The 14758-nt window shown below is 38.2% G+C and overlaps 1 protein-coding gene across 2 annotated transcripts in view; it reads left to right on the top strand.

Moving 5' to 3' along the window:
• LOC110617464 (callose synthase 10) overlaps positions 1-14758 on the top strand; it is a 52935-nt gene that overhangs the window by 19967 nt on the left and 18210 nt on the right. For both annotated transcript variants that reach the window (XR_006351083.1, XM_021760245.2), the window contains exons 11-22: positions 567-643; positions 724-802; positions 5324-5416; positions 5526-5628; positions 5730-5853; positions 5950-6136; positions 6259-6311; positions 7058-7118; positions 7245-7326; positions 9037-9086; positions 9358-9444; positions 9603-9688. Coding sequence is in view for 1 of the 2 variants with exons in the window: in XM_021760245.2 (XP_021615937.1) it covers positions 567-643; positions 724-802; positions 5324-5416; positions 5526-5628; positions 5730-5853; positions 5950-6136; positions 6259-6311; positions 7058-7118; positions 7245-7326; positions 9037-9086; positions 9358-9444; positions 9603-9688 (1082 nt within the window). In the remaining variant the exon portion in view is untranslated. The remainder of the gene's footprint in view (positions 1-566; positions 644-723; positions 803-5323; positions 5417-5525; positions 5629-5729; positions 5854-5949; positions 6137-6258; positions 6312-7057; positions 7119-7244; positions 7327-9036; positions 9087-9357; positions 9445-9602; positions 9689-14758) is intronic.

Raw genomic sequence — 14758 nt, forward strand, 5'->3', positions numbered from 1 at the left:
TTTCTTTGTTATTGATAAGAAAATGGATTTATGTATAACTCAACTTCAACAGCTAGTTCAAGGGAAAAGGGTTGCTCTAGATTTTATAACGGGTGCATTACAGCATACCTACTTGGTATGGTATGCTTAACAATCCTCTGGTTCCACCTGGAGCGTGGAACACTCAAAGGAGACCGAATATTGGTTAGGGGAGGCTCTAATACCATGATAAGAAGGGCTTGGGCACAGGTCAACGACAAAAGCTTAAGTGAGAGGATTGCCCAAGTGTTCATAAAAGGCACACTGTCAACATACCTAATCAATGTGGGATATTTAACAGTAATGATTTGGTCCCTTCCTTATTAGGACTCCTTGACATCTGTTTTTTTAGATTTTCGCAGCAAAAGTCATCCTAATTTCAAAAAATTTTGTCTGCAAGCACTTCATCCTTGTGCGTGCACTTTGATGTGCTTGATTATTAAAATGCAATCAAATGTGATTGTTTGTTGAACATTTCTTATGGCTATAATGGTTCTGCACTTCAGCAAAATGGGTTAATCAATCTAGTGTTGTTGATATGCATGCAGGAAGCGGCAAGGAACAATGGTGGAAAAGCTGCACATTCATCATGGAGGAATTATGATGACTTCAATGAATACTTCTGGTGTGTTTTTGTTAGGTTCCATTTCTGTCAATTCCATGCAGACTTGGGTTATCATTTTCTTTCTTCAATATATAATGTAGGTCACCTGCTTGCTTTGATTTGGACTGGCCTATGAGGAAGGATTCATCTTTTTTGCTTAAGCCAAAAAAGAGGAAAAGGGTAGGTTCTTACAATTTTTCGTTTCTATAATTGGGCGAATTTTGCTATGTTTCTTATATTTGATTGCTGAAACTAAGGTTGAGATATTTGGCAGTACTCAAATTTGTGCTTGAAATATTAAATGAGGCTATTAATGTGAAAGTTCATGCTTGGAATGGCCATATATTGACTGATGTGCCTTGATAATCACATTTCAATAACTGCAGATCTATTTAAAAGGATCATTAGAAGATAGTACTAGGTAGGGGTTAGCATTTGGTCAGTTTGTTTCAAAACTGAACTGTACTGCACTTCTAAAACCTTTTGACTGAATTTATTAGAGTATAAACCGAACTGGACTATTTCAGTCCAGTTTGGTTGATTGGTTTACAACGATCATCTTTAGTAGTATCTCAGTTCAGTGCCAAGCAGGACAAATTTATAGTTACCAAATATCATGGCGTCAAACAACACAAAACAACCAAAACAACCAAATGCCCAAAGGAACAAAGCTGTAACGACCCGAAAACCGGACCGCTACCGGCTCTAGGATTTAGGTCGACTTAAGGTCGCTGGAATCCGTAGCAAGCCTACTATACCTCCTGTGTACCTAATAAAATCTCATACATGATCATACATTTTCATAAAAAAATTAAACTTTTCATATATCAAGCTCAACCTGTGCATGCACCATAAACTGTATACATAAAACTCATGCTAGAGCTCCCATCAAATGCTCTAGCATGGTCAATATCACATACATCAAGCTTGGTTCAACATAACTTATCATTAAAACTTTTACATGAAAATCATGTTTACAGGGATTTACAAAACATAAACTAGGGCAAAGCACAAATCTAATCCATTACATAGTACATGTCCACTTCTATTCTATTACATTAAACTATACCAACCATCTAGCCGACTTCCCAAGCTATTCTTGACCCTGCAAACCTGGGGTGAGGGGAACGGGATAAACTACAAGAGCCTAGTGAGCAGAACGTAAAAACAATTTAATAAACATATGCTCTCATGGAATGCATCACAACAGAAACATTACACATCAAGGATGGACTTGTCACCAGTAACCTTCTACAAATCCAAATAATGCCCGGCCCTCGACAGAGCTCCTCAGGACTTCCTCTTAAACATAACATAACATGTCCAACTGTGCCAGGGGCGTAGAATGGGCCTCGACCTGGACTTTCTCTTACATCGTGCTAGGGGCATAGAATGGGCCTCGACCTGGACTTCCATATCATATTATATCATATTGAGGGCATAGAATGGGCCTCTAACATCCATCCACATTAACAGTAAATTATGCAATGCATCACATTCGTGAATTCTAATGCAAATAACCTATTATGTAACATGGCATTTGTGATGCATGAACATGCTTAAAAGTCGATTACTTTAAAACAATAGATTAGTTTAGTTCTACTCACCTCTGGCTGACGCCTGACTAAAACTGAAGCAGCGGACTCACTGCTGGCCTCTACGGTCTCCCAGGTCTGATCCTACACAGATGGACTCCCATGAGGGACCAAACATAGCTAAAACATGACTCCATATAACTCCCTAAAAACTCCCTAAAACATGACAAAACATGCATGTAAAACAAGCAAAGGAAGGCTGGGCAGAGGACTTTCGGCGGCACCTTCGGCTGCCAAAGGTCCTCTATAGATACGAAAGTCGGGGTCCTTCGGGGCAGGTTCGGCGGCCGAAGGTCCTCCACAGATTCGAAAGTCGGGGACTTTCGAGCGGGTTCGGCGACCGAAACTCCCTTACAGATTCGAAAGTCACCAACCTTCGGGGGCAGGTTCGGCGGCCTAACCCCTTCACAGATCTGAAAGTCCATCCTTTCGGGGGCAGGTTAGGTGGCCAAAGGCTGCCTCCACAGGCAGGTTCGGCGACCGAACCTGGGTTCTCCAGAATGGCAAAACCCGATTCTGCCTCAACACTCAGCCACCAAAACTCACCAAACTCATACCCAACTTCTCAAAACATGCAAAAACTCACTCCATCAAGCATAAGGGACATAAAACTAATCTAAGCCGCAACAACAACAAGAAGAACATTACATAAGCATACATTCATCAAAAACTCAACTCAAAACCTATAACATTAGATCTAACCATAACATGCATCTTTAACTCTTAACCCTTTTTAAAACTTACTTAAAATATAGGAAAAGACAAGGATCTACACTTACCTCTTGACGATCTAAGGTAGATGCGACCCAAAATTGTGGTTGAGGAGAAACGGTCTCCCAAACTTTAAAATCTTTGATCCAAGCTCAAAACTTCAAAAACAAGCGAAGACTCATGAAAATTTGAAGGAAAAATATAAAATCATCAAAGGAAGGGCAAGAACTCACCTTTGCCCGAAAATGGAGAGAGAAACTCCCCCATTTTCGGATTGGAGGCCTCTTATAGGTGGCTGGCCAGACCACCTTCGGGGGCCGAAAGAGAGCTCCCGCGGCAGCACCATGTTCGGCGGCCGAACCTGGGCTTGTCCCTCAAAAATATTTTTCTTTCATTTTTAAAACTTTAACTCAAAACCAATCAATAAAATCATGAAAAACATTTTGTAAAAACATATTTTACCCTTCTAAGAGGTTCCGGTATCTGAGATTCTGGATTTCAACGGGGATTCCGTCGGAAGGTTGGAATTCCGGCACCGGATTCTAGCCGGGTATTACAAAAGCTATCCATGTAGAGAGCTAAGAATGAAAAATTCCATGAAACCAAGATAGATTAAGATTGAAAACACTGGAGCCAACATATAAGCTCTTTTCAATGATGAGATAAGTTATTCTTATTGCAAAGACGCCATTAGTGCTCGGAAAAAACATAATGATGCAGTCATGCAGCTAAGGGTTGGAAGAGCAAAGAAGATAGACACTGTTAAATTTTAGAAAGAAAAAGAGAATAAGAAGAACGAGAGGGAGAGGATTAAACACAAAGGCTACATCTTTCATTCACATTACTTGCTACTTGATGCATAAGCTTTCATATTTATAATGAAAGATACAAAATGTAGTTCCACAAATTACTCCTACATTATTGATTTTGGTGATTGCATAAATTAAGGAGATTTGTCTTCCGTTATCCCTTGAATTATGGAGACAACTTATCCCTACATTAAGGAGTAATCTTCAGTCCTTCAACTTTAATTAAGGAAAATCTCGTAAATTCTAATAAGATGCCATTGGCGTTGATCAATGAGGAGGTGAAATGAGTTTGTTGCCACCTGTAGGTATAGAAAAGATGGAATTTGAGTAAAGAGGGAGGAGTAGTGTTGAGACAAGGAGGCAAAATGGATGCTTCTTGTTGGCTTTTCAGTTTTGATGAGGGAGAAGAAAAGATGGTAGACCTTTGGCGAGGTGGAAGAGTAGATGGCAAGCACTTTCGCTGAAGGAGAGAAGAGGAGATGGCCAAGATGACATAGACAAGAGTAAAAGGAGTGGCTAGGGATTTTAGTTACTGATAGTGACGAATATACATCCCAACTTCAATGGCTAAGATCTTCTAAAGTGGATGGTCAAGATTATTTTTATTTAAAAACAAGGTGGGTGGTGAGAGTTGAACCTGGTTCCTCCAGGGATCCTCTTGACCACTATGCTATGATCATATTATGTATAATAAAGCTTTTAAAGTTATGATTATTTTGGTTTGGTTTTACCAAATTCTTTTCCTCAGAAACCAAAATACCTACTAAACTGAACTGAAATTTTAATTTGGTTCAGTTTGGTCAGTTCTTTTTGGTTTAAATTGAATTCTGCTCACCACTAGTTTTTGATTCCAATCATCATCATCGCCACCTATGCTTTATTTGTTATTTATTGATTTTGTCTTTTCCTTCTGAACTTAGAAATCCCTTGCTCTCTTTTTAATTTTTTGACATTCATTTTGTGGGATTTAACCATTATTTTTGGATAACTCTTTTAGATAAAATTGATGACCTAGTTAGCTTCTTTTCCCGATATCAGAGTCGTCTTGGTCTGGTCCTGGTAATTACATTTTGCACATCCGTGGTGGCAGGAGAAGCATTCCCTTGGAACATAGGTGGCTTAGTATTTTTTGATGTTTGTATGCTAAGGGGATTGCTTTTAAGCAAATGTTGAGTTTAAGCAATGTATAATGGTTATTCTCTCTATGGTAGTTTTCATTTATTACCTGGGGCGTGTGACAATAATAAAGTTTCTGATTTATCATTAGTTGCAGCTGCACAATGCACATCATTGCTAATAAGTAAACTGGACATAATTAATGCATCTTTTATTTGATTTTTTATCCTCTTTTTTTTAAATTTTTTCATGAGTTGATTTTGTTTAAGCTATTTAAATATGATGTACTTCAACTTCTGTTATTATTGAATTGTTAATATGATCATAGCGATTGGTGACTTTGCATGAGAGGGTATGTTAGTGTGATAGTGTCTTATTTTAGTTCTGTGGCAAATGATTGTATCTTCTGGACTTTCTTCTGCTTTAGCTAATTTGCTTATTACTTTTGTTTTTATTTCATTAATCGACAGACTGGTAAAAGCACTTTTGTTGAACATCGTACATTTTTTCACTTATATCGAAGTTTCCACCGGCTCTGGATCTTTTTGACTTTGATGTTCCAGGTCAAAATTTTACCTCTAAATTGCCCCCTTTTTTTTTTTTGGTTTCATATGTGTGGGAATATATGCTCTTCATTCTAATTTATTTATTTTTTTAAATTATTGACCATAGGCTTTGACGATCATAGCCTTCAACCATGGGCATATTGATTTGGATACCTTTAAATTTGTACTTAGCATTGGGCCTTCATTTGCCATCATGAACTTCATAGAGAGTACATTTCCTCCATGCTCTTTTGGAATTAGTATTTTGGATCAAGTGTCTGACATCACATATTAATTTCCATCTTTCATCTCATCCATTGTTTGTTGCCAGGTAGTTTAGACGTTGTGCTTATGTTTGGGGCTTATTCTACAGCAAGAGGCATGGCTATCTCAAGGCTTGTTATTAGGTTCTTCTGGTGGGGCTTGAGCTCAGTGTTTGTAACATATGTCTACATGTAGGTTTTTGGCATTGCATTTTTTAGTTTCCTGACTTCATCTTTTATTGCTTTTTAAACAATTTTTTTTTCTCTAACTGTGTTAAACTATTGCAGTAAGGTTCTGGAAGAGAGAAATCAACAAGGCTCAAATTCACCCTATTTTCGGATATATATACTTGTGTTGGGTGTTTATGCAGCCTTGCGCCTGTTTCTTGCACTTTTGCTTAAGTTTCCAGCATGCCATACTTTATCAGATATATCTGATCAATCTTTCTTTCAATTTTTCAAATGGATTTATCAGGTAAGTTGTGTTAATTATGTTTTGCCAAAAATAGTTATCTAATACTTTTATAAATGGGGATTGAAGATATTAAATATTAGGATGACAATTTCATTCCTGTGAACTAAATTTGTTTATTTCAGGAACGATATTTTGTTGGGCGTGGTCTCTTTGAGAAAATAAGTGATTATTGCAGGTTTGTTTAATAATATACTGTAATGTATATATTTTTTTGATAATGAGATATTTTCACAGTAGGATTTTGCCATAAACATGAAGAATTTCATGTATTGTTTTCTGTACTGTTTCATTACCATGCTGTGGTTGTCTTTCAAAGGACTTATTTGTGCTCTTATTTTTCTGAGCCTACATTAAATGCAATTATTCTTTATGCCGTATATCAATTGCATCAAGTATCTTCTTTTTTTCTTTTTTAAATATTAGAGCTGTTTTGTCCAATTGTTGAATACTTGTGCATGTTTTGTTGGAGATGATAGTGGGTCACATAGTAATATTTTTCAGAGCTCTGAAACATCTAGGTTCATAGTGTTTGTACACCTCTGAGACTTCCAAACTGGCTTCTCTATTTGATAATGCATGTCATATTTACTCTGTATTTTTATTCCTGTTTTCCAAACATATCCAACATTTGTAAAGAAAAGATATATGCTCCTAAAGTTTTTCCTTTGACTAGGAGTTCAGGAAAGTTCATTCTATGCCTTATATTCCGAATAATGATGAGTCATATAAAATATATCCTGTGTGGATTGGTCTTATGCATGTTCTGTAAGTATCTCAGTAAGATCATGAGTGACTTCCAAAAATTTATGTTCCTCTGTTGAGAGCAAATTCACTAGAAATTGTTGATGTGGTCAAGCTTAATATGATTAAGTCCTTATGGGATTATTTTCATAATCTGTTCTTAAATCTTAACTACTGCAGGTATGTCCTGTTTTGGTTGGTGGTTCTTGCATGCAAATTCACATTTGCTTACTTCCTCCAGGCAAGATTTTTTAATAATTCAATTTGATTTCTTAAGCGTGAAATTAGAATGTTCTTTGTCTTGGCACGGGAAAAAGTCAAACCACCAGAAATATTGTTTTAACATAAAATCCTTATTGCTGTGCAGATTAGACCACTTGTTAACCCAACTAATATCATCATAAATCTCCGAACTGTGGAATACTCATGGCATGATTTGATTTCAAAGAGTGAGTTCTTTGTCATTTTTATATTTGATCTTATGAATAGGCCTGAATTCTCATGATTAGTGGACTTTTTGAACTTTGGTTTGTGAATAAGGAAGATGAGATTAGATGGAGGGATCCAAGAAGGGCTAAATTGAGTTCAAATCCTAATTAAGAGGGTGTTTGGCTTAGCTTATGACATTTAGCTTATAAACATCAAGTGTTTATAAGCTCATTAGTTATGAGCTAATTTGAGCTTGTAAGCACTTTTAAATTTTAATGTGCTTATAGTGGTAGATGAAAGTTGATCTGTTTGGTTAATATATGAAAATGACTAAAAGGGCATAAGTTATTTTTTTCCTTAAATAAGGGTATATGTTGTAAGTTAAATTTTTAATAAAAATAGTATAATAATTTAATGGGTCAAACTAACTTATAAGCAGTGTGCTTATAAGCACCAAAATAAAAGGCTGGGAGACTATCTTATTTTTTTGTGCTTGTTATATTGCTATAAACAACTTATAAGCTGGGCCAAACATCCCCTAAATTATTGTAGTATCCTTATTAAAAATTTAAAATTACAACATATACTCTCATTTAATGAAAAAATAACTTATGTCCTTTTTGGTAATTTTCATAATAAATGTGCTTATAAGTTGTTTTTAATCAAACACATCAACTTTCATCTACTACTTATAAACACCTATACCAAACACGTAACAGCTTAAAAATTAAAAATGCTTAAAAAATTAAAAGTGCTTATAAGGTCAAATTAGCTTATATGGATCGCACTTGATGCTTATAAGCTAAGCCAACACCCCCTTAATTGATCAAATTAGCTTATAAGCACCAAAATAAAATACTGGGGGGAAACTTTTTTTTTATTTTTATTTTTTTATTTTTTATGTTTATAAGCTTGTTACATTGTTATAAACAAATGGGTCATTTAAATTTTAGAGCTTATAAGCTTGTCAACCCAGACACCCTCTAAGAGCCTTGTATGAGGAAGATGACAAAATTTACCTTGGAAGGAAATTTGGAAGAGATATGCATCTTCAAGGGTGCATTCTTTGATGTGGTTCTCTTAAAGGACTCGATTTACTATTTTTCGCTTACTGTTTTGTTATAGTGAAGATGTTTTGCATCTTTGGATTTGTCAGAAACCACTCAACTTAAAAGCACAAGCTTGTTGATTGCGACCACAGGCAAGATAATAGTTTTTTTATCTGTAGGACACCCCCATGCACATGTGCATTAGGCTTGAATTGTGAACAATAAACAATTACAAGCCCTCTTTACCTCATGCTAAAATGTTCAATTAATAAATGAGGGCTGCTGAAATTCAAATTATGGACCTTTTGATTTGAGAGGCTTTAATACCATGTCAAAAAACCACTCGATCTAAGGCTCAAGATTGTAGGTGAGGACCGCAAGAATAGTTTTATATCTCTAATAGAGCTGTTGTGCGTACTCCAATCGAATTGTAACTAGGAATATTGATTAGGTTGTTGAATCTCTCCTGTTCTAGAATAAATCCTAATGGTGGCATTTTAATGAGTGACCAACATTCCCTTTTTTCCTTTCCCGAAATTTTTACTGTAATTTATGACTTCTATAGCAATTTCTGGCCTTCCTTTTAGTGAATTGCTTTCCTGATAAAAATTTCTCTCTGCTAGGTTGTTTTTACTTGAAAAACTTGCTATCTGCTTCTTATTCTGCCTATTGAATTTGCAGATAATAATCATACCTTGACTGTTGTTAGCTTGTGGGCTCCTGTTGTTGCTGTGAGTTCTTTGTATTTTTTTTCCCCTTCAGTTTCATGCTCATATAAAGGAATTTAGTGCTAAGCTCCTTATTACAAACTATAGAAACCATATGTTAGAATTTGAAATCTGTTTCTAGAAAATTGCTTTAATTAAAGCATGTTGGTTTGTATTCTCGGTGCAAGGCACTGATAACCTTGTACCGGCATGATGAATACCAATTTTTAAGCATGCCTACCGCTGAGATTGGTAATTTCTTGTTTTTTCCTAATTGTTTTTTTCTTTCTTCCAGATTTATATCATGGACATCCATATATGGTACACTGTCTTATCAGCAATTGTGGGGGGCATAATGGGTGCACGTGGTCGTTTAGGCGAGGTATCAAATGTTTTGTAATTTCGATAACACTATATTTCTAACCGATATATTCTGCTTTGCTTTTTCTCATACATGCTGAAATTTTGTAACAATTTGTGATTTCACATTCCTTTTTCATCTCTATTGCTGAATGTGGCAATTGCTCCATGCTCATGCAGATACGTTCACTTGATATGGTGCATAGACGTTTTGAGAGCTTCCCTGAGGCCTTTGTCAAGAATCTCGTCTCCCCTCAAGCAAAAAGGTGCTTGATTATTTCCCTTTTTACTAATGGGCAATATTTAGCATTGAGTTTTACAGGCTTTCTGATAGAGAAAAAGAATTAGGCAAGAGGAGAGGAGAGGAACAAACTTGGGTTTAACAGAGGGATGGAGAAATGGTAACTTGTATTACAACTTCTCGGAGTAAATACAAGCCAAACAGAACTACTAAGGAGAACAGGCTCCCCTCAAGCAGAGATCTGCTTCTATCTTTTAGAATCAAAAAACATTCGATACCCCCTTCTCTTGTCTTATTCTATTTATAGCTATATACTCATGTAACAATCTCTGCACATGTAACAACTTTTGCACCTAGGCACCTATGTCATCATTTCTTATAACTAGCTTGGCCCCACTGTGTCTGGATTTTTCTTTGCCCTTCGTGAATGCACGATCCATGTGTTTCTTGCTCTCCCTTTTCTATCTCTTGGCACGTGTTTGTATCATTGCCACCCTCCACTGCAACAGCCTTGTCCTCAAGAACTGAATTTAGGAAGCTGCCCCACGAGATCACTGTCATCTATCCAAGTAGCATCATCAACGGACTGGCCTTGCCACTTGATGAGAGTTTGGGAAGTAGAAACTCTATCTAAGGTAACATTGAGAGGGCGGAGTACCTGCTCAGGATAGTCAGGAAGAGGGTCATCAATGGCAAGTTGTGGAGGTCGTTGAGGAGTAACCAAATGGTCGCCTATCAGCTTCTTTAACTGAGATACATAGAAGACAGGGTGAATTGAAGATGATAGGCTACGGGACTAATGCGAGCAGCAATGGGAAATGGTTCAAAAAATCTAGGGACCAATTTAGCACACACTCGAGAAGAGATAGTTTGCTGCCTGAGAGGTCAGATGGAAGATAGGGTGAATTGAAGATGATAGGCTACGGGACCAATGCTAGCAGCAATGGGAAATGGTCCAAAAAATCTAGGGACCAATTTAGCACACACTCGAGAAGGGAAAGATTGCTGCCTTTGAGGTCAGATGGAAGACAGGGTGAATTGAAGATGATAGGCTACGGGACCAATGCGAGCAGCAATGGGAAGTGGTCCGAAAAATCTAGGGACCAATTTAGCACACCTCCAAGAAGATTGCTGCCTGTGAGATTGGAGTTTAAGAAAGACCATGTCACCCACATTATACTCCACCTACCGGCGTTTTCGGTTAGCCTACTGAATCATAACTGTCTAAGCTCGTTGAAAGTTAAACTTTAGCTGTCGAAGGATGTCGAAGGATTTCATCTCGATCTATAAGACCCTCAACAACTTTAGCTACTTTAGTTTCACCCGGCTAAAAATGAAGCAGAGATGGGGGAGACTTGCCATATACAACATCAAAGAGTGACGTTTTGATGGAAGAATTAAAATTAGATACCCCCTCCAATGTAAACAGGTCACCCAACTCTTTGGTAAGCAAAACAACGCAAATATTTCTCCAAGCTACATTTAATTATCTCAGATTGTTCGTCGGTTTGGAGGTGATAGGCAGAACTCATCTTTAATTTAGTGTCCATTAAACGAAATAATTTTGTCCAGAAATGATTGACAAATAGTAGATCACTGACAATTGAAAGGGGAACAACGTGTAATTTAACAACTTCTTTCACAAATAGTTGGGCAATAGTCTGCGCTGTAAAAGAATGACGAAGAGGGAAAAAATGTGCATATTTGGACAACCTGTCAACCACTATGAAGATATAATCCACCCTGTCAAACTTCGGGAACCCTGTAATAAAATTCATGGAAATATCTTCCCATATTCCGACAGGAATAGGTAATGGTTGGAGCAATGCTGCTGGAGATAAGGCTTCATATTTGTTTCATTGACACACCAAATAAGAAGCAACAAAGTTCTGTACAGTTTTCATCCTGCCATGTACAGATTTCATCATGCCACGCTAATATAACCTTGTTGCGAGCCATCTATAGGTGCGAAGGGCACCTGAATGACCCCCCAAAGGAGTGGAATGGAATTCAACAGTTAATTTGGGTACCCAAGAAGAATCAGCAGGTAGTACAGGTGATCTTTGTAGATTAAATGATCTTGGATGAGGGTATACGGAGGATGGCTGGTAGGATCAGTATGGAGATTAGAGAGGATGGGTTGCAGTGTAGGATCCCCATACTGCTATATCTATATCGACAATGTCCATCCGGCGAGGATGATGACTGAGTGCACTGAGATGTAACTTCGTATGTTCGCGACAAGACAGAGCATCTGCGGCTCGATTAGTCTTTCCTGCCTTGTCTTCTACCATAAAGAGCTTTGGAATCCAACATTGCTGGGCTGGGGTAACTATTTCTTGTTCTAACAAATGGCAAAGGCTCTTCTGATCCGTCCAGACAATGAATTTATTCTCCAATAAAAATGGCCGCCAATGAGTAACAACTATTGCCAGGGCCATGAGTTCTTTTTTCATATGCAGATTGAGTGAGTGCGATTCGAAAGGGACCTTGCTGCATGAAAACTGTCCCCACGCCATGTGCAGATGCATCACACTCTACTTCAAATGATAGAGAAAAATTGAGCATAGTTAAAACAGGAGTTGAAACAATTGCTGATTTTAATGCCTTAAAGGCTGACTGAGCTTGCTCTGTCCACCGAAATTGTTGTTGAGATTCTTTGTTAGTGAGGGCAGTAAGAGGTTGAGCCAGCTTGCCATAGTTTTGAATAAAACGACATAGTACCCAGTAAGGCCAAGAAATCCCCTTACTGCCTTCATTGACTTGGGAAGAGGCCATCGAAAGACATCAGTAATTTTCTCAAGATCCATGGAAACACTAGCTTCGTGACCCAAATATTGAATAGACTATCGCCCAAAGGAACACTTCTTGTTAGCTGTTAGCTAATGAGTGCTCAGAAGATCCAAAACTTGGTGCAGATGCTGTAAGTGATCAGCCCATGTCTGGCTGTAAACTAGAATGTCGTCGAAGAAGACAAGAATAAATCGACGTAAAAATGGCTGAAAAATGTCATTCATGGTCTCCTAGAAGGTGGCAGGAGCGTTGATGAGACCAAAGGGCATAACCAAGAATTTATAACGCCCGTAATGCATATGAAATGCTATCTTCGGAATGTCCTATGATTTCATCCGAATTTGATGGTAACCCGAGCGAAGGTCAAATTTAGAGAAAACGTGGCCTTATTTAACTCATCAAGTGGCTCTTGGATTACAAGAATTGGATAGCGATCCGGAATAGTGACTTGATTTAAACGCTGATAATCTACAAAGAAATGCCAACTACCATCCTTTTTACGAACCAAAAGAGGGCTTGAAAAAGGACTAGAATTAGGCTGAATAATCCCAACCGCCAGATCTCAGCTACTAATCTTTGCATCTCATCCTTTTGGTGGTGGCTGTAGCGATATGGTTTCATAGAGATAGCAGTGATGCCAGCTTGTAAAGCAATAGCATGATCAAAGGAATGGGACGACTTGCTCCGAAATAACAGCAAGATAAGTTGCCAACAATGAAACAATGATTCCAATTCCTGCCATTGATGAGAAGATAAACTAGAGGAATCTTGGGCAATTTCACTAGAGAAAGAATCGGTGGTGAAAAGAATAGGGCCACAATCTATATCAACCATTTTCAACATGGAATCCATGGAGACTGTAGAGTGTAATAGAGAGATATTACCAGATAAGGTGATTTTGGAGCCTAGGTGAAGGAATCACATAGTTAAATGTTGCTACTTCATCTTGACATTACCCAAAGTTTCTAACCATGATATGCCCAATATAACATCCACACCGCCTAGTGGAAAGACATAGCAGGAGGGAGAAATAGAGAGAGGACCCAAGTCGATGTGAAGTGAGGAGCAGATACACGACCATCCCCTAATTTAACCGGAAAAGAGGTCGTGTGTTGAATAGGCAAGGCAAGTTTTGTTACCAATTTATCAAAAAGAAAGGAAGCAATGGTCGGCGTCAGTGTCCATCATTAATACCACTTTGGTAGAACCGATTGTCCCAAACAGCTTCATAGTTTTCGGATGTGAAATACACGCAAAGTGAAAATAATGGAAGTTCCATATGAGTAAAATGGGACTCAATGAGATCAGTGGCCATGCAAGCTTGCTCCTGACCTTCTAACATCTCATTTTCACCATCTATGATCTCATCTTCTGCCTCGATGATCATTCGGAGGGTTTTTTGGGAACATTGATGTAAGGGTGATAAGGTTGTTTACATTTAAAACATACGCCCTTAGCACGAATATCTTGATTTCTTGGTGGTTAAAGTGACGAAAGTTTCGGGATCGAGGAGTATTGGAGGTGAAAGAGGGTTTTAGGAGTGACTGTTGTCGAGGAAGAAGCTGAACGTGATGGGGCAGGGACTTTATCGGGTGGTTTATGAGGCGTGGAAGATGTTTGAGAAGTATGATTGGGAAGCCAAGTGGGCTGAAAGGAAGAGGGCTGGTGCCCAAACCCATAATGTTGTGATGGATGGGCTATAGGGAAAGAAGATGGCGAAGGTGGAGGAAAGGGAACAGAGAGTTCATATTCAATCTCACGAGTGAGAGTCATGGTGCATATAAGGTCAGTGGAATCATGGCTACGTATTCTCACCCTGATTTCTTCCTTCAACCCATTCAGAAAATAGCCAAGATACTAAGAATCTGTAATATTCGCAACCTTTGCAGCACGGATAAAAAATTCTTCAATAAAAATATCAATAGAAGCCGTTTGTTTCATTTTACCTCCGATAAACGTTCATACGGGTTCATCAAGAGATTTGCGCCGTAACGATGTCATAGCTCAAAAGTTAGTTGTTCTCAGGTGAGGTTTGGGATGCACTGGTGAAGCCAACATAGCCAGTGTAAGGCGCCGTCCTCCATACAGATAAGGGCAATCGTCACCTTTTGCTCCGATCGGGTGCTATGGAGTTCAAAATACTGTTCTGCCCCAGCCAACCATCCCCCAGGATCTGACCCATTAAAGGAAGGAATATTGAGTTTCTTAGAGAAGGTATTATCATCACTAGTAGTGATGGAAGTAACACGCCGAGCAAATTCAACAGTGGAAGCGTCTTTCCCCATAGTGGTTTGAGTGGAAA

Source organism: Manihot esculenta, chromosome 6 (assembly GCF_001659605.2).
Source record: "Manihot esculenta cultivar AM560-2 chromosome 6, M.esculenta_v8, whole genome shotgun sequence".
NCBI classification, from domain to species: domain Eukaryota; kingdom Viridiplantae; phylum Streptophyta; class Magnoliopsida; order Malpighiales; family Euphorbiaceae; genus Manihot; species Manihot esculenta.